At 32.5% G+C, this 27,191-nt stretch overlaps 1 protein-coding gene across 4 annotated transcripts; it reads right to left on the bottom strand.

The window, feature by feature from the left end:
- Positions 1-332: 332 nt before the first annotated feature.
- LOC106078180 (chromatin-remodeling ATPase INO80-like) lies at positions 333-26,859 on the bottom strand. Of its 4 annotated transcripts, none has more exons than XM_013238982.2 (36): positions 26,737-26,859; positions 22,930-23,086; positions 22,511-22,614; positions 21,895-21,962; positions 21,157-21,288; positions 17,510-17,642; positions 17,295-17,344; positions 16,843-16,986; positions 16,569-16,622; positions 15,937-16,140; positions 15,253-15,451; positions 14,651-14,718; positions 14,488-14,512; positions 14,059-14,267; positions 13,863-13,958; positions 13,442-13,644; positions 11,883-11,967; positions 11,478-11,595; positions 10,847-10,932; positions 10,433-10,594; positions 10,093-10,192; positions 8,979-9,080; positions 8,787-8,868; positions 8,294-8,365; positions 7,593-7,833; positions 5,715-5,855; positions 4,894-5,119; positions 4,684-4,811; positions 4,260-4,427; positions 3,223-3,381; positions 2,756-2,858; positions 2,511-2,590; positions 2,263-2,367; positions 1,813-1,915; positions 1,045-1,233; positions 333-886 (listed from the first exon to the last, which is right to left on the bottom strand). In XM_013238982.2, the coding sequence occupies exons 2-36, from the start codon at positions 23,076-23,078 to the stop codon at positions 846-848; spliced, it is 4,329 nt and encodes a 1,442-aa protein (XP_013094436.2). In that variant the 5' UTR covers positions 23,079-23,086; positions 26,737-26,859; the 3' UTR covers positions 333-845. The 4 variants fall into 4 exon arrangements, with proteins under 4 accessions (XP_013094436.2, XP_013094434.2, XP_013094435.2 ...); XM_013238980.2 differs by having other exon boundaries at positions 26,585-26,855; XM_013238981.2 differs by having other exon boundaries at positions 333-883; positions 26,585-26,852.
- Between the last annotated feature and the right edge of the window lie 332 nt (positions 26,860-27,191).

Genomic DNA, 27,191 nt, shown 5'->3' with positions numbered 1-27,191 from the left:
AGTGGGAGAATTAGTGATATGTCAATCAATCAGTACATGAGTGAATCAGGGCCCTTAGGAATATCTATATAGATTTGGACAGATCAATACCATCATGTCCTACAAACTAAGCTCATAGCTTCTGGGACTTTGAGATGTCACAAGATCAATACCAACTCACCATACCAGGAGATGTAACAACAATAGTTTACTGTAAGTCAGATTGCCATTGCATCAGCTGGTTTAGCCAAGAGACTTCCATATTACAGACAGTAATCACCTGACCCCATTCAATAATTGAATCAAAACGAAAAAGCAAAATTGCAAACAAAAGAATGTGACAAAACTTGAAAGAAAATTCAGAGACTCTATATTTGAAAAAAAAAAAAAAAAAGTTCAACATTATCAATGAGACACATAAAGATAGCAGTAATCATTTGTTCTATACACATATGTACATTAAAGAGAAACAATTGTCATGAGAAATGACTGTTCTGTAATGATATCTTAAGAAAAGCAACATTTAAAACATGTGCTTCAATAATTGTGATCAACAATGATAAACTGTTATCTTTTACCAATAGTACCTTTGGCAGTTTAACAGAATTTATATAGGCAATGGTCATTAACAATGTAATTATGTTAAGATTGGCAGTTAAACAAACTATACAGCACAAAGTTTAATTTTACTTGTGATATTTCTAACATGTCTACATACACATAAATATTAATACAATGATTATTGATGATGTATCTATCTATACATTTCACCATTTCACTGTCTACATATACTAATGTATTCTACAGTGACAACAAAGAATTATTCATTGGAACTATTTACAAGCTCAATTCCAAGCTTAAGATCTTTATGAGTTAGGTGGTAACTGTGGCTTGGTCTGTCCTCCTGCTGAAAAAATAACCAGTAGAACAAATGGTTAATCAAACAATCTATTGGCTGTATGTATTCATTAAACAGAATAATTTAAATAAAAAAACTTTTACATTAAATTTATATAAAATGTCTACAGGGTGAGCACTATCTATGCCTATTAAATGATTGATTACTTTTGCCTGTAAAATTATATCCATAAGCAGCATAGGCAGCGGTCATTCCTGCATGGGCACCAGCTATTTCAGCAGCAGAGAGAGCTTTCTTGGCACTGCCTCGACCTCGTGGCCTTTTTCCTACACCAGAACCTCGTGGGCGACCTCTGCCTCTACCTCTCTTTGGGGGTTGAATCGGTGTGCTGGTAACTAGAAGAAACAATAAAATGTTCATTAGTGTATCCCAGGAATAGAAACTTCATTAAAAAAACAAACAGCTTCTGCAATTTAATGTAAAGATTCTCTCTCTTAACCTCTTGTAACTTGGATACAATAAATTAAACAGAAGGTAAAAAAAAAAAAAAGCTGCTGTCAAGACAAACAAAGTAAATTTCCCCTTTCAGAACTTGTGGTCTATGTGGCAGATTGATGTAAAGGCCATCTGTTTCTATAGCTGATGATTAATGAGAGTCATGCGCCCTGCATAACAATCAACCACCTTTACTTTACCCATCTAAAATCAGGTACCCAAAAGAGTTGGGTGGATTCAAGCCGTCCTAAAAATCTCAAAATTAAAAATGTCACTGTTCACCTAGATTCGAACCTGAGACTTGGAGGCCAAGTGCTTAACCACTCAACCACCATGCTCCTTTGTCCAGACAAAGAATTAAAGAAAATGTTTTAAAAATTTAAGTGGAATACAACTGGAAATAGTTCATTGGTGAGTATCATGAAAGAAAGTGTATACAGCTAGTGGTCTAATCAAATGGATATAACTGTATAACAGACCTGGTGGAAACAAGTTCTGACTGCTGTCATCCACAATGACCAAACCACCATCATTACTGTCTTCATGGGTCATCATTGATGTGGACTCACTCACTACAGACATCTAGATAAACAGATTAACAATGGAAATATTAAGTGCAGTCTCTTCAGTCAGTGTAAAATACTAGAGTAATATTTATTAGACTCCATCAGCAAGAAAGTTAAAGATGAAAAAATAATTGATAAATTATAATTAAGCAGCATAAAATATCCCTTTGAAATACAGTAATGGCAACTAAAGAAAAAACTGCATTTAATGTTGGACAATAATCAATTTGTCAAAAGCACATTGTTTAAGTAATATGTAGCATGCCTATAATTGTAGTAGTAACAGTAAAAATAAAATGTAAACATGAGCATTATTGAAATAGTACAATATCTTAGGAACAAGCTAATCAAACATGTACATACTGGACTAGCTGGCACTGAATCCCTACTGGCTATAGACTCTGTGTCTGGGGCAGGAATTGTCAAATTATTTTCCTCCACTGCCTTTTTCTTGGTACCCTCTCGTTTCTAGACAGACAGAGGATTTGTTAGTTTATACAAATGGATAGTGAAAAGATTTTTTTTTTAAATTTTTTTTCATGCTTGAGATTTTAAACAAATTTAGTAATTTGAAAATTAAAATATCACTCTGTTTATATTTGTTTACAGACCTTGTATTCTCGTTTCCTCTTTCTAAATATAGTCCCTAAGTTTGGATCATCTCCAACCTTCTCAAACTGTCGTGTTAGCACTAAAAACATGAAAAAAAAGCTTTTACTTATGTAGTCGTCCTTGAAATAATGAGATAAGAAAATGCTATTTGAAAACAAAATTAAACTCTTAACACTAATGTCAAACTTATCAAACAAATACTAAGTTCAATATCAATCAATAATTGAGTTTGAAGTAAGCTCACATTTCTTTTCCATTTCATCGTCATCAATTAACAAGGATACAACTTCTCTAGGTTTTAGAGAGTCAGGTTTATAGCTTCCCCCTGAGATTACCATTTTTTGAATCTGAAAAGAGCATATTACAAGAATATAAAAACAAATTTATGCATCCAAACAGTTAACATTCAAAGAACAAGAGCTAAGTCATTCTAGAACATTCTGAGCATAAACAGTTAACTAGTTCTAAAACATCTATGCATTGACATTAACTCATTCAATTATTTTTTCACAATTCTAATAGTCTAATACTAGCTCTTTGAAAACTAAACGTGAAGAAATCCAGTTTAAATCTATATTTGTTCTATCAACCCTCAGAAACAGTATATTCAAAAATGTGTTCACCATTAATTAATTAATATGAATGCTTAAAGCTGTGTACTGGGTCTATTTAGTGAGCCTAAAGCTGTGTATTGGCTCTATCAGGTATTACCTCACTCTTTTCTTTAGCACGTTGTAGTATCCTTTCCTCAATGGTTCCTTTACAGATTAACCTGTAGACTGTCACTTGTTTGGTCTGACCAAGTCGATGGGCTCTGTCCATAGCTTGCTGGTCAACAGTAGGGTTCCAATCACTATCATAAAATATCACCTGAAAAATGATAAGACACCAGATGAATCTATTACCTTTGGAAACCAATGTGATTCAAAGAGCTAAATAAAATGATTCTCTGTTGAAACATCTAGCATGTGAAGTTTAGAAGCTGGTTAATGCTGCAACAATCACTATAAATTACATGGGTAAACAGGTATTATCTGGTTAGATCTGTGAAATTGTACAAAATTAATAAAACATCAAATGATGAAATGGAAAGCACTAAAGCATTTAAAGTAATAATCAAAGAAAATTTCAAAATTATTTTTTTATTATTTAAAAAAATTAGCTGTCTTTGTGACAAGGAACTGTCATCAAGCTAAAGGCTTTAAGTTGCAATCGTGATCGACCAACATTTTTATTTAAAATTTGAGAATATTTCAGGTAAAGTGAAGACCACAAAACATCCTTCAGAAAAAGGAGAGTTCTAGTAAATCCAACAAGATTAAGAAAACTAAGGTCTGAAAGAGAACAATTACTATTTTAGACTTTAGACAAGTCACAAGTCAGAGTAATCCTGACATAACATGAGACACAACAGGATAAGTCAAGAGTGTAGATAACTGAGGAAGTCTACAGGAGTTAATGAATATTGGTTGAGGAAATACAAACTTTGTTCCTTACAACTGCTCAATCCATTAGAGAGTTTTATCCAATTAATTTTAATTTATTATGAAAGTCTTAGTTAGAAATTGTGTTTTTAATTTTGGATTTTTTTAGTTGAAAGATCCCAGACACAAAATATATTTTCTTCTAAGTAAGACAACATTGTATTCATGTGATATGCTTCAATTTCATTATTTTCAAATGTCATTTATATAAGATTAATGCTTTCCTTTTTGTAAATTTAATAATACTTTTGTATATTGACTTACAGTATCTGCAGCTGTTAAGTTGATGCCCAGGCCTCCAGCCCTGGTACTCAGCAAAAAGACAAAAATGTCTGAACGAGTCTGAAAGTCTGCCACCATGTCACGGCGTTCTGAAATCTTGGAAGATCCATCCAGCCGCATATATGTGTGTTTGCGATACCACATATACTCCTAGACAAGTGAGGAAAGACATTAAATTGTTAAACTAGACATAAATTACATTAAAATTACAAATATCTGAACAAATCTAAAGATCAGCAAAAGAAACAAAATGTGTATCTATAAATGATTTACTAAACAAAAAAACTTGTTTAATGAAAAAAAAAAGGTTTCTTCAATAGGTCATTAAGCAAAGAAAAAACAACTTAAGTACACTTTAAAAAAAAAACAACTACCAAAATGTTGAATGTACAATCTGTAAGGTTACCTCCAGTAGATCTATCATCCTTGTCATCTGTGAATATATCAATACCCTGTGGTCTTCATCTTTCAAACGCTGTAACAGTGAATCCAGCACATACAGCTTTCCAGCATCACTCACTAGAGATTCTTTGTCTGAGGGAAACACAGTAGTGAGAGTGAACATTTATTCCAAACACAAACACAGCTCAGTAATAATACATTTTGAGATTCCTACCTGCAATTTGAACCTGTGTCCAACCATAATGTGGTTTCACAGCCAACAAGCCTCCCCTGGGAACATAAGTGAAATGACGAGATGCCTGACAAGCTACAGAATACAGTTCAGGAGAGCCAAACCATAAAGCCTGTTTAGCTATCTGTGTACCACATTCAAGTTTCTTGATTCGTTCCCACTCTGCACTGCGATCACTTGAGTATTCAACCATGCCAGGACATGTCACCTGAATAAAAAAAAACAAGATAAACCAAACTACTTAACACAATATATTCAAATGAAGAATGCTTAAAAGAATTAACTTCTATGAGCCCTGATTAATAAATGTTATCTGTTCTGAAACTGCTATGGATAATGCAGGGACACATTAGACATGTTACAACTACAAGTTGATCAAATGAACATTCTAAAACTGAGGCTGTAGAGTTGCTTTAAGTTATTTAAGATTACCACTGCTAGAGTGATCCTTATTGGTAAGTTGTGATTACAAGAATTCAAACAAACAACATCCACAGACACAACATACAGAGAAGTTCACTGAGTAACTGATCTAATGACTGATTTGAAGTATTCAATTAGAAGTACTCATACACAGACATTTACAAAGTAGTGGATGTTCTATATCTACTAGTAAATTGCAATTTGAAAGTGTCATCCCAAGCTATATACAGAAACATATTAAAAGTTTAGTAATTATTCAAATGTCACAAAGGAGGAAACAAAAAATAGTCTAGCCAATTCCACCTTTGACCCCAATGCATCACATAAGAAAATGTCCAATGATTCACAGAATAAAATACAACAAAAACTGTGAAACAGACCTTGGGTATGAGCAGCATAAAGAAATCAGCCATGTCTATCCTGCAGCATTTTAGAGCTCTAGATGGACGATACTTGTGTGGGAATACAGGCAGATGAATCTCTTCAGTGACTGTGTGAGTTGTAGGACTTTTCCCTGGAGACTGAACACAAAGCAATCCTACATGTTATTTACATGTAGACTGAACACAAAGCAATCCTACATGTTATTTACATGGAGACTGAACACAAAGCAATCCTACATGTTATTTACATGGAGACTGAGCACAAAGCAATCCTACATGTTATTTACATGGAGACTGAGCACAAAGCAATCCTACATGTTATTTACATGGAGACTGAGCACAAAGCAATCCTACATGTTATTTACATGGAGACTGAGCACAAAGCAATCCTACATGTTATTTACATGGAGACTGAACACAAAGCAATCCTACATGTTATTTACATGGAGAATGAGCACAAAGCAATCGTACATGTTATTTACATGGAGACTGAGCACAAAGCAATCCTACATGTTATTTACATGGAGACTGAACACAAAGCAATCCTACATGTTATTTACATGGAGACTGAGCACAAAGCAATCCTACATGTTATTTACATGGAGACAGAACACAAAGCAATCCTACATGTTATTTACATGGAGACAAAACACAAAGCAATCCTACATGTTATTTACATGGAGACTGAACACAAAGCAATCCTACATGTTATTTACATGGAGACAGAACACAAAGCAATCCTACATGTTATTTACATGGAGACTGAACACAAAGCAATCCTACATGTTATTTACATGGAGACAGAACACAAAGCAATCCTACATGTTATTTACATGGAGACTGAACACAAAGCAATCCTACATGTTATTTACATGGAGACTGAACACAAAGCAATCCTACATGTTATTTACATGGAGACTGAACACAAAGCTATCCTACATGTTATTTACATGGAGACTGAACACAAAGCAAGCCTACATGTTATTTACATGGAGACAGAACACAAAGCAATCCTACATGTTATTTACATGGAGACTGAGCACAAAGCAATCCTACATGTTATTTACATGGAGACTGAGCACAAAGCAATCCTACATGTTATTTACATGGAGACTGAGCACAAAGCAATCCTACATGTTATTTACATGGAGACTGAACACAAAGCAATCCTACATGTTATTTACATGGAGACTGAACACAAAGCAATCCTACATGTTATTTACATGGAGACTGAACACAAAGCAATCCTACATGTTATTTACATGGAGACTGAACATAAAGCAAGCCTACATGGAGATATTCAACCAGGTTCGATGCTCAAAAACAGTCATTTCATTAGAGAGAATGTAAGCTCAATTTCATCCAAACCCCAAAACACTAACCTACCTTCCTATCTTATAAAATACAAACATTACTTCAAAAAAGAACATGATTACATCCTACCCATGTCCCTAGGTAAATCTAGTCATGAAAATCTTCAAGTTTACCTGACTACTGGTCTACTTTGAGCTCTAAACCATAACACTATATTCTTAGTCCAATTGAAAGCCATTAATTCCCTTCCAAACCCAAGATTTGATTTGTAATTATAAATCTCATCATCTGTATATTAGAAACAATATTGCATCTAATTGCTTGATTAATTTAAAATCAGGGGAAAAAACCTAATACTAGTCACTAACTTATGCATCTCCGTTTCTACAATAATTTTCTTTTTTCCAATATTCTATTCACTTAATGTGTTCAACTACAAAGTAAATTATTGTTTAAAAATTATCAAAAGTAGCACTTGAAAGGAAATGTTGCTCCATAGGTCATACACAAGAAATATTCTTGCTGCTGTGGTGGTGTTTCAAACATTCTATTGTTACCTACTTTTGTGGGTGAACTCCCAGGGCTGGCTATTTTCTTCCCAGATACGTGCCTGACACGGCCAAGTCTAATTTGCCGGTGTGCAAATGTTTCTGGGATGTAGTGTAATATGACCTTCTGATGTGTGTAGAACTTGGATGTGTAGCTTGTGAACACAAGGTTCTGCATGATTGGACTTTGCTCTATATTACACACTGATGTGGTCTGTAGTGGCTCTAGCAACAGACATGTTCTTGGGGTGAAACTGAAATCAAAACAATTTAAACATAAAGAAAAAACATGCCTTACCCTTACAACTGTAAACCATTCCTTCCATTCCCATGATGTATTTAACTTCCATTTCAAATGTATAAAGCCACTCCAGGCAGACTTGTAGCCACAACACAAAATATAGTCATATTTGTTGATGTAAAGGAACTTCCCCCCCCCCCCCACTGCCGACTAGATACACTTATTTTGTGATTATGTCCCATTTCTAGATAGTGTAATTAAAAGTGGAAGCCACAAATATATGACAACATACAACAGTGCTTTTAAATGAAAGGCAGCAAAATTATCAAAGTTTTGGGAGGAAAAAAAAACTTGTTCTGAAATCATTTAGACTGGGATAGTAAATTGTGATGTCAAAATGCATATATTAGCTAAGCACAATGAAATAAGCCTAATATTATTCCTACTAATTAAAGTAAAATTTAATCAATTACCTAATGTTTTCCTGCTGAGACATGTGGTGTATCCTGTAGGCTTCTTTCATTAATAAGAAAACACCAAGCCACCTGAGCAAAGAATGATATGTATGAACCAAACAAGCATAAAACAAAATCTCTATGAATCATTTCAGGAATCCCTAAGCTCAAGAAACATTACATTTAGTAAGCTAAACATTGTTACAAATGTTCATGAATGATACCTTTCTCTTATTCAAACTGTCAAGCAATATTTTACCAGTTCCTATATCTTAACTGGATTGTACAAAAAAAAATATTCATTGTAAACCTGTTCAGCTGAGGACAATTATTTTTATTTAGTCATAAAATCTTAGCAATATTTTACAAAACAGCAAACAAGTCAATTCTCTATCACCTGGACATACATAGGGATACTGTCCCATAGATGTGTTCAGATGAACCACTTATGCAAAGATGGCCAAATTACCTATGTAACAATAAATTTATGAGTTTAACCCAAGCAACTCACCTGACCAATAAACCTCCATACATATAACTATGTAATTCTTTAGGTGACATATTTATAAGTCTGGTAAATGAGAATGTGCTATCTGTAGAGAAACATTGCATGTATATGTTTTAGAAGAAAGAATGACACCAAATCAACTATAACAGTGGAATTTAAAAAAATTAAAAAAAAATAAAAAAATCTTCACTTTACCTTGACTTGAAAACAGATCTGAATAAATGTTGTGAGGTGAAAATATATAGAGTAAGTTTAACAGAATATGTTCACAACTTTGTAACAGTTTCTCCACACAGCCTGAAGACAATACAAGTTATTTTGTTAGAGTCAAACATTCTATTTTATTCAATATTAGCCTCTTTAACTAGTTTTTACTTAACTTCGATTCAACACTATCTTTCGACCCACACATAAGTCAGCTCTGCAAAGGTCTTTATCTGCAGCTGCGCAGATTAGGCCAGATCCGACCATATTTAACAACGGAGTCAACAAAAACGCTAGCTGTGGCATTCATACTCTCCCACCTTGACTACTGCAACGCCGTGCTAGCAGGTATACCTGATGACAAAATAGCCAAGCTGCAACGTATACAGAACAACACCGCTCGAATAGTCCTTAAAAAAACTAGACAAGATTCTGCTACTACGCTCTTGCGCACGCTCCATTGGCTTCCCGTGAAAGCGAGAATCGATTACAAGGTCGCCACACTTTGTCATCAGTGTATATATAACAATGAGATGCCCTTGTACCTTAGCGAACTGATTACTCCATATGTCCCCCAGAGAGCCCTGCGCTCAATGGACTCAACGCTTTTAGTAGTGCCACGTTTCTCCCTCAAAAGCTACGGTCTGCGTGCTTTTTCAGTTCACGGACCAAAGGTTTGGAACTCACTCCCCATTGATCTCAGACAGACAACATGCTACACCACTTTTAAGAAGAACATTAAGACCTACTTGTTTAAAACTTTTTTAGATTAACTGTTATTCTAGCTCCTGTGTTTTTGTTTGTAATGTTGTTACAGCGCCTTGAGCCTACATTTTGTTTGCTAACAGCGCTTTATAAATAAAATTATTATTATTATTATTAACTACACAGAAATGCTTGGGTTTGTATTTACAATTGATGGTATTGATTATGGATTCTTTTTCCCTACATTTGTCTTTTCTTTTCTTCGTTTATATCTAGTTATAAATAATGTTTTTAAACACAGACTCAACAATAAAAAAGTAAAAACAATATAGGTTTACTAGCTAAAAAACAACTATTTTAAAAAATATATTGTTCACCATAACAACAAAATTTTGTTCACCTTCTCTATAGATGAGCTTTGGTAACAGAAATGTATGTGCATTGAGATGTATTGGTGACTTGGGTTCATTTCTCTCAAAAAGTTCAGGATGGTTACACACCTAAAGCAAGACAAGACCATTAGTAAGCAACAAATGAATTAAAAGTGATTAAGCAAACACTATATCATTTGTACATTAATCTAACAAGACTGCAGCTCACACATCAACTTCCTTTGTCATAATGTCACTGTAATAATTCTTTATGTCTCCCTTTCAATTTTACATTTGTGTTTCATGATTCATGTATATTTACTAATTGTTCTAGTTCATTGAGTGTGTTCTTGCCACGCGCTGACTGACCTTTCTGAACTGCATAACAATATTCATCAGACTGCTAGTAGTAGACTGAGCTGAGGTGGAGGAAGATGAGTACAGTAAATCTTCAATTGATATTTTATTCTTGATGGCTTGATACAGAGATTTCTGTCGTGTGGTCAGTGGACAATACACTAAGATCTCAATCTGAAATATATCAGGATGTACAACTGATTAAAAATGGTTTAAAAGTTGTATTCTATTCTAATATTATATAATTATGTATTCTTTGTTTTGCTGAATTATGTTCTCGCTTGTATATGAGTACTATATTCTGGTAGAAGGTCAAGGTCTCCTAATGCATTTCAGTATGTCTGGGTCTTCAGATTAGAAACAAGTTCAATCTATTCATGTAGTCTATCAATATTTGTGTACCTATTTCTTATAACAAAACTTTACCTTGTCAGATAATTCATTTTCCACATCTTTCTTCACCCTTCTCAACATAAATGGTTTCAAGATCATGTGTAACCTGGACAACTGATCTATACAAACAAAATGATAACGTTACTTAGGAAATGAAACATGCTCTGGAGTAAACCATACAAACTAACCAAAGTGATAAGAAGAATGTTTTGTAATCTCAATATTTAGTAGGAAAATGTCAGATGATTCAAAGTGGGTAGAATTTACTGTTGCTTATTGTGTCAACTAGGGAACCAGAGTTCCCAAATATTGGTTAATTTTAAACTAAAGCATAACAAAATAATGGCCATCATTGGGAATGTACTAATGTTTGACTGTAAAGAGACATATAAGCACTGCCAAACAATTTATGGTTACTGAATTCAAATTATTTTTTATTTTTTTTTTGCCATTGAAACTTTACTATTCAAACTTCAAGCTAATAAAACTAGTAAAAATATAATCATATTCTGTTTTGTTTTTCAGTATTTAATTGAAAAAAAAAAGAGCAGCAGTAACAATACTCCTTAAAATATAATGTATAATGTTAAACTAGGATTTCTAGGTATAAATTATAAACCAAGGTTAGTCAATTATTAACCTAAACCTGTAGATTAGTACTTACTCTCATCAATCCCAGACTGTTTCTCTACATGACTTTCAATGTCCTTAGAAAACCACTCATTAAACTCATCATGAGAGTCAAACAAGGTGGGCATTATGAAATGGAGCAGGGCCCACAACTAGTATGAACAAAAACAAAAAAAACATGTTTCAAAGCCTTCACTTTTATAATATACTCATTAGCTAGTCACAGTAGAGCTTTAACATTTCAAAGACATTGGTTAAAGTAAATATATACAATTAAATTTTAACAAAATTATGTATTTTGTTTTTCACCAAAGGAGGAAAACAAATTATTTTTGTAATTACTCATTTTTTTTATTTCAACTGGCTAGGGCAATAAGGCATTCATACTCATGCACATTTCTATTGACAAGAATTGAACTAGCTAAAACAGACTACTGACCTCTGCCATACTGTTCTGAATTGGAGTTCCAGTCAATAGTAACCTGTTCCTGCAGCTAAAGCCAAGCAGAATTTTCCATCGGACACTGTGTGGAGAAAAAAGTTAAGCTCAGTAGTTTTCATGAACAAGGGAACTTCAAATCCATTCTAATTCAAATGTCTAAGAATAAAGAAGAATAACCTCCCCCCTTTTCTCTATAAGCCTCTTTCATGCCAAACAGTCAAAAGCCCCATGCAAATCAGTCCCATGCCAAACAGTCAAAAGCCCCATGCCAATCAGCCCCATGCTAAACAGTCAAAAGCTCCATGCAATCAGTCCCATGCTAAACAGTCCAAAGCCCCATGCCAATCAGTCCCATGCTAAACAGTCCAAAGCCCCATGCCAATCAGTCCCATGCTAAACAGTCCAAAGTCCCATGCCAATCAGTCCCATGCTAAACAGTCAAAAGCCCCATGCCAATCAGTCCCATGCTAAACAGTCCAAAGTCCCATGCCAATCAGTCCCACGCCAAACAGTCAAAAGCCCCATGCCAATCAGCCCCATGCCAAACAGTCCAAAGTCCCATGCCAATCAGTCCCATGCCAAACAGTCAAAAGCCCCATGCCAATCAGTCCCATGCCAAACAGTCAAAAGCCCCATGCAAATCAGTCCCATGCTAAACAGTCAAAAGCCCCATGCCAATCAGTCCCATGCTAAACAGTCAAAAGCCCCATGCCAATCAGTCCCATGCCAATCAGTCCCACGCCAAACAGTCAAAAGTCCCATGCCAATCAGTCCCATGCCAAACAGTCAAAAGCCCCATGCCAATCAGTCCCATGCTAAACAGTCAAAAGCCCCATGCCAATCAGTCCCATGCTATAACAGTCAAAAGTCCCATGCCAATCAGTCCCATGCTAAACAGTCAAAAGCCCCATGCCAATCAGTCCCATGCTAAACAGTCAAAAGCCCCATGCCAATCAGTCCCATGCTTAACAGTCAAAAGCCCCATGCCAATCAGTCCCATGCTTAACAGTCAAAAGCCCCATGCCAAACAGTCAAGAGAATTGCAACAGTTAAATGTAATATGTGGCAGAAGCAATGATCAATCAATTCTCTTTCAAATAAAATGTTATGTATTTATCAGAGCAAGGTGGATTCAGTGATGCCAGAATAAGTCCTTCCCAATAATGTCCAGCCTCTAGAGACATCTAAACTACAAAGTCTTCAGGGCTTGCAAAGACCTTCCTTCAGGGAACAGTACCAGGAAAAAGAAGAAGAGGCAGAAAGAGAAAGTGATGGGAAGACAACATAAAAGAATGAAGGGGCCTGGCATTGAAAGAGGTTCTATCCAAGGCAAAAGACAGAGAAATGGAGAAAGACAGTTGACAAATCTTGTGTGGAGCCCCAACGGTCCAATAGACTAAGGGATAGGTGAAGGTGAAGCTACAAACCCTGACTATTACAGTAACATACTATATTCTTTGCTATGCAAGTATACATAATACCCTAATAAAGAACAAGACCTCAATGCAAACCAGTTAAGTTTAATTGACTGAATTAAAAAGTGCAAGGTCACTTACCTTGAAGTACTTTTGATGGCCTGAGCCTCGTCAAGGACCATGTACTGCCACTTGATACGTTGGAAGTACTTGACATCCTGTATGACCAGTTGATAGGATGTGATGACCACATGAAATGAGGCATCCTCTGTATGAAGAGATTTTTGATCCCAGAATTTTCTTAAGATTTTTCTGTCTTGTGTATTTCCCCAATAAGGAACAACCTAGAATAGAAAAATGTTTTTAAATACTCAAAACTAATTACAATCATGTAATTAATATTACAATTCAATTTGATGTTATAATTTTTTGTTTAAAGTCAAGTTGTTCATTTCAGAAAACTTTTTTTTTTTAATTTTATTTCAGATTTGCACCTGAATATGAAGTAAAAAGATATAGTAGTTAAAACTAACTTTCTAAAGAAAATGAAACAAAATCTTACCTTAAATTTAGGTGTGAACCGGGACACCTCCTGCTGCCAATTGTGAAGAGTTGATGCTGGAGCAATGATAAGAAAAGGACCCCAGATATTCTGAACCTGAAAATTACAATAAGAATTGAAAGTTATGGAGACAAACAATATTGTTGCTATGTTTTTGTCAACAAAACAGATACAAAATGTACAAGAAGCCAAGTACCTCTGCTAAGTAAGCCAAGAAAGCTATACTCTGTACAGTTTTCCCAAGACCCATTTCATCTGCCAAGATTCCATTGATGCCTTGATTGTACAAGTTGGCCACCCAGTTCATGCCCTTTAACTGATAACCTTTGAGTTTCCCATTAAACATGTCAGGCTGGGCACACTTTGAGTCTGAGCTGAGTGTTGGCTCTGATAATACTTGATTCACTTAAAGACAAATAAAAACCCAGAGTTATCAATGTTTTTCATGAAAAAAAAAAACTAAAAATATCTCAGATAATTTCTTAGTGATTAATTTTGTTAAATTTAAGCAAAAAAGAGAAGCACCATCAAATAAATGCAAATTGTTTACAATATTTGTATAATATGTAAAATAGGAAAACAAAAAGATATGAAATTAATCATGATGTGGAAAAAATATGCTTACAAGCATCAGAATCAAAGGCTCTTCTCTGAAAAAAATAAATAAGTGAATAAAAACTATTTTGTTCCCAAGAAAATATGAAGGTTTTTAAAAATTATTCTATAGCAACACATTACAAAGAAGTTTTTCCAATGGAAGTGAAACATTACAATATTCTAGTGTTTACCTCAACCACATTTTTGGTGTAAGCTGTTTCAGCATTTGTTAGAGCTAATTTTTTAACAGCTTCACAATCTGAGGATAAAACACACAAAATTATTTTAACAAGTTTTGTTTTATTCGTAGAATTAAAATACTCTAACTTGACCTGGCTTAAAACATTTATTAGCTGTGATGTGTAGTCTAGCATTTCAATATATACATATCTAGTATATGGATAATTATCTTAGATATATTACATAATTTTTTTTAAAGGATTAATATGGCTTATAATAATCATTATAACAATTGCATTTTGCTGTTAATAGTACCATGTCAGTTAATAATTTTTTGTTAATGCTTGAGTGAAGCTTTCATTGTACAAACAAACAAGTTGTCAAAAGCAAATGTTTGTCAAATGAGTTTTAACACACCATAGTTTTTGTTTGTTTCTTCTTTTTTTTAAGCTTGGGAAATTAATTTTATTTTTGTGAGTTTTCAATACTTATGTTATATAGATATACACACACATATATAACACACACATATATAGATAGATATGGATTACTTTATCTATTTACTTTTATTTTTTTTTATGAAAATTCATCAGTGAATAACTGCCCTGCTTACCATAGTCATCATCCTGAAGTTCATCCTCAAGGACACCTCCATTAACATGACGAGAGCTGATACCTTTCCTCTCGTCAAGATGAGATAATATTTTCTCCTTGTGTTCATTCCCTTCACCTGTTATTTTACGGGCCATGAAATGTGCATACAATTCTGTCTGTGTGATCAGGAAGTTTAATTTTCGTTGTTGCCGTTTGGCCTGTGAGAAAAAAAAAATTCCAACATACAAGAAGGACATTGAATAATAAACTGTGTCAATAAAGCTGAAGAAGAATACAATAGACAGCATCAAGTTTTTGTGTGGAGTGTGAAAATTCAGAAGTGAACAAAAGCCTATGGTCATATTAAACACAGTGTAGCTTAACTCTTTCTCTCCTAATCGACGATACCATCGTTGATTTAAACCTCATTAAATTAAATTAATGTTTAATTTTGAAAACTTGACTATGAATTATATAAAAAGACCATGCATTTCCCTTTAATTCTATACCAAACACAACATTTTCTGATAACAAAAAACAAAGCTATTGAAGCCCAATCATAACAGGGTAGTGAAATAGTAATAAGCAAAATGAAGAATTCCTTCAAAACGTGAAAAAATAATTGCGGAGAGAAAGAGTTAAGACTATTCAAATGACAAACAGCATTTTTAAAGGACCTAATAAGCAGCGGGTTCAATCCTACCTCTCGCAGCTCAATATCTAGTTTCCTTTGTTCCAGCGCCTCTTTCTCTGCACGTTTTCTGTGTTCTTTCTCCACCTTTTCAAATCTCTTCCAATAAATTAACATTTCTCTGGTTAGTCGCCTTGCTCTTGCTGGTGTTTCTTTCATTGTTTTCTGTGACAAGAGAGCTCCTCGTCTGCATTCTCGCATTGCCTGAGTTGATATCTAAAGAACAATATCAAACATAAGTAAAAAAATTATTATTTAGCTATTAATTCTGAAATACAAAATCAATGTCAAGTTATGAGTCAATTACAATATTTTGTGGTGAGTTTAGTGCCCCATGTTTTATAAAAGTGATCTTTTTACGTATAAGAAATCTTTAATAGGCGATTACAGAAATCATTTAATATCAGTTTGGAGAAAAATCTAATGTAGCTGTTTATTTTTCCCCTTTATCAGTGTATTCCCTGACACACCCGACCCGTAATTTTAAGCAAGTCTACATACTTCCCTACCGTATGACGTATATTTTTAAGTTAGTCATCTCTGCTTCAAAATGATATCACATAAAAAGAAATTGTCTTCCCTGAAATGAGCTAACCTAACTATCTAGTATTAACAGACCTGCAAGAGCAACAAAAAATTCTAACCTTTTTCAATGATGCTAACATTTCCTTACGAGCAGATGCCTTCTGTTTTTGAGCCTGAAATAGAAAATATGTAAAACCATGCAAATGAAACATCTGCTCCAAAATAATATGTAGCCTCTTCTGTATCTAAGGACTGTCATACTGCACAATAGGCCTTCAGATTTTAATGATGAATTTTTTTAACTTTATATGAAATTTATTTTAACAAAATACAAACAAAAATTAATTTTAAAAGTTACACTTAAAAAGAATAAATAAAAATAAAGATGCCAACCCTAGGAATTTCTTTTTTAGCAATAGAAATCCATAATTTTCTTCTCTTTGCATCAGCCTGTTCAGGGGTTAATTTCTTAGGTTTCTTTTCCTTCTTTTCTTGACGCTTGGCTAAAATAGCTTGTAAAACGGCTGGGTCTATTTCCTGTATGAAAAACAAGTTTCAAAAATTAAAACCAGGTTTACAAGCAAGTAGTTAATGACTAGTTTTGAACATAGAAAGCAAAGGGAACTCAATTACAAAACAAATTAAGGGATACAGTTTACATCTTGTTCAGGATAAACCCTATTTACTGCATAGTTTTAATGCTTAATAATAAGAAGTCTCTACATTATACTAGGTTTGAGGTGCATTGCTTAGAACAAACTTTGTTAAAAAGATTTATGCTTGTTAGTTGTTGAAGTTTATTACTGGGTATCGTGATAATAAAATTAATTCTTAGAAACTCTTACCTCTCCATCATCATCTAAATTATGATCTTTTTTAAGACGTTTCAACTTAGCTAGAAAAAAAAAATGAAGCGAAAAATCAAATAAAGCCACAAAACTATCTGTAACAATAAAAATGTTTAAAACTGTTGATAATTTCCATGTGCAAGAATTAACAAAACAGTCCAACCTAAACAGACCCTTTGATGTAGTATATATTAACTTTTGCATTCAATTACCTCTAGCTTTCTTCTCTTGTTTCTTTTGCTCTTTGGCCATTTTCTTTTTGTGACCTGCAAACATTTTACTGTGTTCTGGATACTTGTCATAGTTGGAGAGAAGTCCAGTACTGCAATATTGGTAGTGCCTTAGCTAGAAAACAATCAAACTTATTAAAATCTTTTTTTTTTTCAACTATGATCAATCTTAGTGCTGTCTTATAACATAATAACTCAACAAACCTTAATGCATAGACAAATCAACAAAAGCCTGCATCATAGACAAATCAACAAAAGCCTGCATCATAGACAAATCAACAAAAGCCTGCATCATAGACAAATGAACAAAAGCCTGCATAGTCTAGGAGTACAGAAGGTGCACTAATTAAGCTATCTAGGACTAAACAAAATATTTAAGCCCAGTCTAGAATTGGCCATTTTCCTATCAGATTCTACTAAGCATAATTCAGGCCAAACTGTGATGAACAGTCAACCTCTCTGCTTCAGGGATGAAAAGGAAACAGTGAACTATGTTCTTAACGGTTTGCAAAATACTAATTTGACTGGTCGAGGAAGCCAATAGCTATTGTTCTTGAAATAAGCACAACCACAGGTATTTAACCAGGGCATTTTTTAAATCAGGATCTTATCTTCTCAAGCCTTCAATCAGATAATGAAGAAGAAGACAAACACAGTAAGATCTTAAGTAGCTTTAATTTATTGAAGTCTATGAGGAAAGTTTGAATAAGGAGATAATGTGCATAGAAGATACTTTAAGTAAAATTTAATGCTTTGATCAGAATGGATATTCATGGAATTACAAAATGCTTATGGCGCCATAACAATAGAAAAATAGACAACCAATAGCAAGATCCTAGATTTAATTACAGGAAATTTGTTATCATACATATTTATACATTTACAACATCTGAAGTGGACAGTAAAAGTAGTGATTGTTGTGCAGGTCATATATTACTATAGATCAACATTGAAAACAAACTAGTGAGCTTTACTTTGCCTTTTAGATATAAGTTAAATAAGTTATGATAAAGCAAATTAAATATCTTAAGTTATGATATGCATTTCAATCCAAACTTTTATTTAAGGTTATTATATGTAGGATATTTGAAACTCTTATCTTAAGTTATCATATACATCTCATTCTAAACTTTTATCTTTAGTTATTATATACATCTTAATCTAAACTTTTATCTTCAGTTATGATATACATCTCAGTCCAAACTTTTATCTTCAGTTATGATATACATCTCAATCCAAACTTTTATCTTCAGTTATGATATGCATCTCAATCCAAACTTTTATCTTCAGTTATGATATACATCTCAATCCAAACTTTTATCTTCAGTTATGATATACATCTCAATCCAAACTTTTATCTTCAGTTATGATATGCATCTCAATCCAAACTTTTATCTTAGGTTATGATATGCATCTCAATCCAAACTTTTATCTTCAGTTATGATATACATCTCAGTCCAAACTTTTATCTTCAGTTATGATATGCATCTCAATCCAAACTTTTATCTTCAGTTATGATATACATCTTAATCCAAACTTTTATCTTCAGTTATGATATACATCTTAATCTAAGCTTTTATCTTCAGTTATGATATACATCTCAATCCAAACTTTTATCTTCAGTTATGATATGCATCTCAATCCAAACTTTTATCTTAGGTTATGACATGCATCTCAATTCAAACTTTTATCTTCAGTTATGATATACATCTCAATCCAAACTTTTATCTTCAGTTATGATATACATCTCAATCCAAACTTTTATCTTCAGTTATGATATGCATCTCAATCCAAACTTTTATCTTAGGTTATGATATGCATCTCAATCCAAACTTTTATCTTCAGTTATGATATACATCTCAGTCCAAACTTTTATCTTCAGTTATGATATACATCTCAATCCAAACTTTTATCTTCAGTTATGATATACATCTCAATCCAAACTTTTATCTTCAGTTATGATATGCATCTCAATCCAAACTTTTATCTTCAGTTATGATATACATCTCAATCCAAACTTTTATCTTCAGTTATGATATGCATCTCAATCCAAACTTTTATCTTCAGTTATGACATACATCTCAATCCAAACTTTTATCTTCAGTTATGATATGCATCTCAATCCAAACTTTTATCTTCAGTTATGATATGCATCTCAATCCAAACTTTTATCTTAGGTTATGATATACATCTCAATCCAAACTTTTATCTTAGGTTATGATATACATCTTGTAGTGACCTAATAAAATACTACATGAAGACATGTCTTGATGCTAGGTTTTATTGAACAAGAATGACAAAACTGTTCACAATAACACAGTACACACACACAAGCTGACCTGGACACCATGACATTTTGACACACTAGAACAGAACAGTTCACAACACACAACAAGAAATATAAATACACAACACATCTCAATCCAAACTTTTATCTTAGGTTATGATATACATCTTAATCTAAACTTTTATCTTCAGTTATGATAAGCAGGACATTTCAAACTCTTATCAGACCTGCCTACCAAAAAAAGTCCAAATGCGTAACGCTGATGGTCAAAATGCGTATTTTGGCACCAGAATGCGTAACACTTGCGCGATCCACTATTTTGTCATATATAATATATATATATATATTTATATATATATATATATATATATATATTAGATCTAGATGTCATGATTAGATCTACAATCTAAATCTAGATCAATACGACAATAGACATGATATCTAGACTAGATCTGGATCTATGTCTAAACAACGAATATAATCTACTCTAGATCTGGGCTCATGAGTGTTACCGATGCTGTGGATCCGCTACAAACGTAGGTCTACTCCAAATTTTCGTAGGCCTACCTTCATCCTTGATCTATTCTATACTAAGACTAAGAATCTAGTCTAGATCTAGACATTCTAGACTAGATGGTAGTAGATGTTATCGATCTAGATCTAGTCAATCTAAATCATACTACAACTAAATTGGATCTAAATCTAGATTGTAGAGTAATGTAGAGAATCATGACATAACGTAATGTCTAGCTAGATCTATTCCTGTAAAACAAGTTATCTAGATTCTAGATCAAGAATCCAGATCTAGATTAGATATCTATAATGTCACTCAATGTGTTTTGAATCGAAAGAACTTCGATATTTTTTTATATACAAATGAATACGGGAATCAGGGATTCAACATTTCTACTAATAAACTTACACAAAAAAAAAGTCACGTTGGTGTATCAGCTAACTAATGGTACCAACCCGCCACTCCCTCACTCTCGCGTTCTTCATTTCTAGACTAAATCTAATTGCTTTTAAGAACCAATCAACGTATAGATCTGGACACAATGTGTTCTCCCACCTTTTCTGTCCCCCACCCACCCAACAGGACGGCTTAGCGCGGCGCCTTCGACATAGAAAGCCATAGCTCTGACCAGGTCGCTTAGCGTGACCTCCGTGACCGCTCGTAAGCTAGTCAAGAGAGGGGGAAAAAAGGATACAAAATGCGTAACGCGGCGGGTTAAATGCGTATTTGCGTACTGATGGTCATTTTTGGGAGATTTTGCGTAACGAATACGCATTTTGCGTAACAGTAGGCAGGTCTGTCTTATCTATGAGCTAAGAAAAGTGCTACCTCTGAATCAGAATAAAATCTATTTCTATGCTTCATATTGTGCTTGTGAATGTTTAGCATGAAGTGGAGATCTTCAGGTTTTAATGGTAGGTCTTCGTCTTCAGATGAGGATGTGTCACTCAACAGTATACTCTGCAAACAAAAAAGTTTGATGAGTGAAAAAAATGCATTTCAAAATTTCAATACAACTAACATCTGTGATATGTTTTCTCTACTATCTACAAATATTTAAAAACGCAATTCAACGTGAACTTCACTAACTAGGATAGCATGGAGAAAAACTAAACATACAAATTATTAAGTGTGATTAACTTTATTTTAAAGCACAAACATCGTTTTTTTATTTCTATTTAAACTGTAGAGTGACAAGTCTTTTTAAACTAATTGGTTGTTAGTCATAGTGGCACAAACACTTGAGCATTATCAAACTTAATTTTAAAATGTCTTTTTAGTTTAGAATTTTAAAAAAGTACAACTTCAAAGGTGTTTAAATTATAAAAAAAATGTATAAAGAATGATTTACAAAAATATTCCATGGAAAGAGAACACAAAAGAAACAGCCACCCTGATAACAAGCTATTGTAAAATCTAGTAAACTAAATAAAAAAGTTTATTTTTATGGTAGGTAGGGTAACTTATAAACAAAAATAAAGGTTAATTGAGAAAAATGGCAAAATAAGATGAAATTTGGCCTCAAAATTTATGAATAATTACGGAAGAAAAATCATATAAACTTACTCGAATCCATCTTCGGCTCTTTCTGACTTGACTGAAGTTGTATAATCTTGTTTTGTCTGCTTTTCTTTCTATTTTGATATAAAGGAGGGTTTATATAAAAATATTTGTTTTATGTATTATCTTCTAAGATTTCTTAAAACCTAGTGATAATTATACTGTATTATAAAGTTAAAATGTATTTCCCTCTTTATATTTGTACTATTTCATTAACTCACCCACAAAGATCAAACCCTTACCATAAGTCATCATGATCAACCCTTTTGAAACTACATTATCTAGTAGTTGGTGTCTCACACACAACTGTCTGAGCATTTGGTGCTTTTGTCACCACTTTCAGAAAACTCTCAATTCAAATCTCCATAGAAAAGTTGTAGTTGAATGGACAAAATACTAGCTAACAACTCATATACCAGCCAGTTTTCAAATTGTAACAATGCCAGATGAATGTGGATGACTTTGATTTCAATATCTTGTCTAGTGTTATGTTATCAAAAATATTAAGTACTGTAATCAATTTTCAAATTTTTTAATGACATGGAAAAAATATTTATTTCCATCTTTATCATATATGTAATGTAAAAAAGAAATTAACTTTGGTTTAAGCTCAACGACTTACCATATTTAGATATAGAGATACCATTCACCATTTTACCATCATCACTTCCCTTCAATGTGCATTTCAAAATATCTGCCTCATTGTCGGAAAGGTCACTTTCATCACTATAGTCAATCAAAAATTGGTTCAGCTTTAGTATCATACAAATATACAAATTTAATAAGTAGTATCCAAAAAGTAGACAATAAAAACTATTGTAAAGCAAATGAAAACAATCTTAAAATTAAAATGAGATTTATATTAATCTACTTACTACTACTGGTATAGCTAAAGAAAATATTTCTATTAATAAAATAATAGCTCGTAAAAGGTTACTACTGTGTTGGACTATTCATTTCATTTAGCAAAATGTTAGGCCTCTACCAAAATAAAAACTATCATGATGTTTCTAAGTGTGTGAGATAACCTCTTGCACTTACACACTCTCTATATTCTCAGACAACATAGATTCAACATATTTCATAAATGGCTCTAAGTTCAAAGCTGCCTCCAATTGTTGTATGTGGAGTGGTTTAGCAAGTTGGCGGCCATAATTGTGCTCAGGGGCAGGACTTTCCAAAGGGGTCATCGTGTTCACTGAAAATGTATGAAATATTTAGAATACATATATTTTATTTAAAAAAAATAAACAGTTTGCTTCAAAATAGAAATTATAGTTTATAAGCTGTTTTATTCTTTATTTTTAAGAATTTTGAGGAAATCTCACTTCATAATAAAAAGTTGGGGAAAAAGAATGTAATGAAAAACCAGATAATAGGCTAGGAATAGGATGCTCTGATGGTCTCTGTAGAAAGTGGGAATTCAATATATATATTTTATATATGTTGATTACTTCTTTTTTTTTTCTCCTAAAGCCTAATGATATGATAGTTATATTGTACGTAGTGTTTAATTTGTATTATATTAATATTAAATCTATAAAGTAAAGGTGGTTGGTCGTTGTGCTGGCCATATGACACCCTCATTAACCATAGACCTCAGAAACAGATGACCTTTACATGATCTGGAAGATCAAGGGACTGAAAAGAAACTACTGTCACCCATCTATTTAAAAAAGAAGAAAAATCTGACCCAGGAAACTACAGACCAGTATCACTTACCAGCATCACATGTAAAATCCTAGAACACATAATATGTAGCAACATCATAAACCACTTAGACAAACATAATGTCCTTACTCCATACCAACATGGCTTTAGGAAATATAGATCATGTGAAACACAACTAATAGGACTAAATGATGATTTTTCAAAAGGTTTAGATGATAGTGAGCAAATAGATGCTATCTTACTAGATTTTTTCAAGGCTTTTGACAAAGTTCACCACTAGTTTGCTTAAAAAATTAAAATATTTTGGCATTGATAGTCCATTGCATCAGTGGATTAAAGATTTTCTGATACGGAGAGAACAAATTGTAATAATAAATGGCTCTAAATCAACACCGATAACAGTAAACTCAGGTGTACCTCAAGGAACAGTCTTAGGTCCACTACTATTTTTAATTTACATTAATATAAATGATTTACCAAATTGCATTAGTTCAGGAACAAAAGTCAGATTATTTGCAGATGATTGCATAATATATAGAACAGTAAAATCAACACAAGATACAGAAATTTTACAAAGACAATTGGATGAATTACAGAAATAGGAATCAAATTAGAGCATGTCTTTCCACCCATAAAAATGTCAGTTATTAAGAGTAACAAAAAAACTAAAACAAATTAATTCCACTTATCTTATTCATGGTAAACCAGTAACACAGACTAAAAAAGGCAAAATACCTAGGTGTTATAATAAATGAAAAACTGTCATGGAATCCCCATATTGATGAAACTATCAAAAAATCAAACAAAGCATTAGGGTTTATTAAACGAAATTTCTATAATTCAAATAAGAACATAAAACTAAAATGTTATTTAACCTTGGTTAGGCCAATAGAATATGCATCCTCTGTTTGGGACCCCTATACTCAAGAAAACATTAAGAAACTTGAAACAGATACGAAATAGAGCAGTGAGATTCATAACAAACAAATATTCACATTTAACTAGAGTAACACTTTAAAAATCACTAAATTTAGAAAGCCTTAAGGATAGAAGACGTAAAAGTAAAGTAACAATTATACATAAAACACTGAACCATTATCTTCAAATACAAAAACAAAATTTAATAAAATACTCAAAAAGACACACAGATAAAGGCACATTCCTCGTTCCATATGCTAGGACAAATTTGTACAAATGCTCTTTCTTCCCTAGCGCTATTAAAGCATGGAATGGGTTGCCTGAGATAGCCAAGAAAACCAGTGACTTGGCAGAATTTAGTTCATTGGTTAATAATATTAATATGCATGACTAAATGCATGACACGTAAGACGTAATCATCTTCTTTTTTGAAGTAACGTTTGTATCATAAGATAAGATCTGCCCTATAGTTATAGATCACAATGGCTGAAAGGGGAACTTTACTTTTTTACTAATATAAATAATATACACAGACTATAGTGACCATACTGTCACTATACTAATACTAAGATCTAGATTATTTTAGATGTAGAGTCTATTAGTGTATAATAATATGAATATATATAAATAATACTGATCTACTTAGGACTTAGACTTTGTTCTAGATTATAAAAAATTATAATTTAGAACTGGAATCTAGATAATTTTGAGATACTAGATTAGATGATCTCTGAGATCTATTCTTATAATTATAACCTTGCCTTAGGCTTGTATTTTATAACCTATTTAAAAATAATACTAATAGTAGTAAATAGTATAATAAGTATAACTAAGTATAGTATAGACATATACTTCGTATAGTATTAAATATTAAATAAATTAAATAATAGGCATATCATTATTATCATATAATCTAGTCAATATTTATTAAATTATTTAGGTCCTCTATCTATAAAATCTATTAGAAAATGACTACGTCATAACTAGATCTACCTCTAGATTCTAGATCTATATTTTATATTATAATAAAATAAAATATTTAATTAAATTTAATAATATTCTATTTATATTTTCATATGTAATTAAATTTAATAATATTCTATTTATATTTTCATATTTAATTAAATTTAATAATATTCTATTTATATTTTCATATTTAATTAAATTTAATAATATTCTATTTATATTTTCATATTTAATTAAATTTAATATTTATTATTACTATTATAGTACATTACTATTTAAAGTATTTAACATCTAGATCTAATTAATCTTTAGAATTTCTAATAGATCTAGTCATTCTAGTAAGATTCCATTTAGTAAGTTACTAGTAGTAGTACACTATATTGTGACTAGATCTATATCTATTTATTCTATTAGACTCTAGATCTAGTAACTAGTAATAAGTAATAGATCTAGAATCTATCATTCTACTAATTCTAGACCAGACCTAGAATAGACCTAGATCTCTAGTCAATCTAGTCTAGTCACTAAGTTGACTAAGACTAAGACTAAGAGAACTAAGACTAAGACTAGTCTAGACTCTAGTCAACTAAGTATCACTAACTAAGAAGACTATAAGTATAAAAAGTATAAAAATAACTGTAGTAGTGTAGTAGGGTAGTGTTTAGTCACTACTAGATCTAGATCTAGTACTAGTCACTGTAAGTTGGTGTAAGTCACAGTAAGTTTGAGTAAGTGACTGTACTATCTACTATATTTTTTATAACTATAATCTCTAGGCTAGATCTACATCTAGACCTAGATGTATCTAGATAGATCTAGATTAGAAAAGACTTTTCAAAAAGTCTTTTGACTTTGAGTCTAGATTTCTAGAGTCTAGATAGATCTAGATCTATCTAGAAGAGTCTAGAGGCTTGATAACTTGATTATGATAATCATTGATAATGACTAATACTAAGTAATACTAAGTCTAGATATCTATAAGCCATAACATAAGCTAGCCCTAGATCTTAGTATCTATAATCTAGATGATTAGATCTAAACCTTTATTGTTTATTCATTCGGTTTTGATTGATTACTCTTTTTCTTTAAAATAAAGGTCAATAAAAAAAATTCAAGTTAAAATCTAATCTAGATTATTTACTTGTTTTTGTATTGTTATGACATAACCCCAAATTCTCACTTGACAATACTAGCTAAACAGACGTGCCAGTCTTTAGCTACAATACTTAAATCAAGATCTAAGTGACATCCTGACTTTATTTACGAAAGTTAATATTTATTTGTGAACGTTACATGGTTCTAGACCAATATGGCGAAATGGTTGAGACCGCAGATTGGATCGGCAGCCACGAAACGACCGTTCGCTTGACTTTCTTTCCGCGAAACGAGAATTCGGCCATCATTAGTCATACTCTTAAGTGCACATTGTCAACATAGTGGATCATAGAAATGTACTTTAGTAAAGACTTTTTGAGTTATAAAATGGCTTATATACGATTTTATATTAATTTTTTAAAATTATTTTAATATATTTTTTTGTTTTTCTTAAAGAAATTGATTATAATGCTTGAACAAATTTGCGAGAGTAGTAGTTTAAATAGTAAACGCTTACAAAGTAAGTACGTTTTTAATATAATACGTTCATCGTTTTTTTTTTCTCAACGGTGCCGTAGCCTTACTTTACATTGCTGCAGTCAGTGCAGTTTACTCGTATATTATTTAATAATCAAATAACCATTTAGATTCTA

Source organism: Biomphalaria glabrata, chromosome 3, assembly GCF_947242115.1.
Source record: "Biomphalaria glabrata chromosome 3, xgBioGlab47.1, whole genome shotgun sequence".
Classification (NCBI taxonomy): Eukaryota; Metazoa; Mollusca; class Gastropoda; family Planorbidae; genus Biomphalaria; species Biomphalaria glabrata.
Note: the sequence above shows the minus strand (reverse complement) of the source record. Positions and strands in the feature narration are given on the sequence as shown.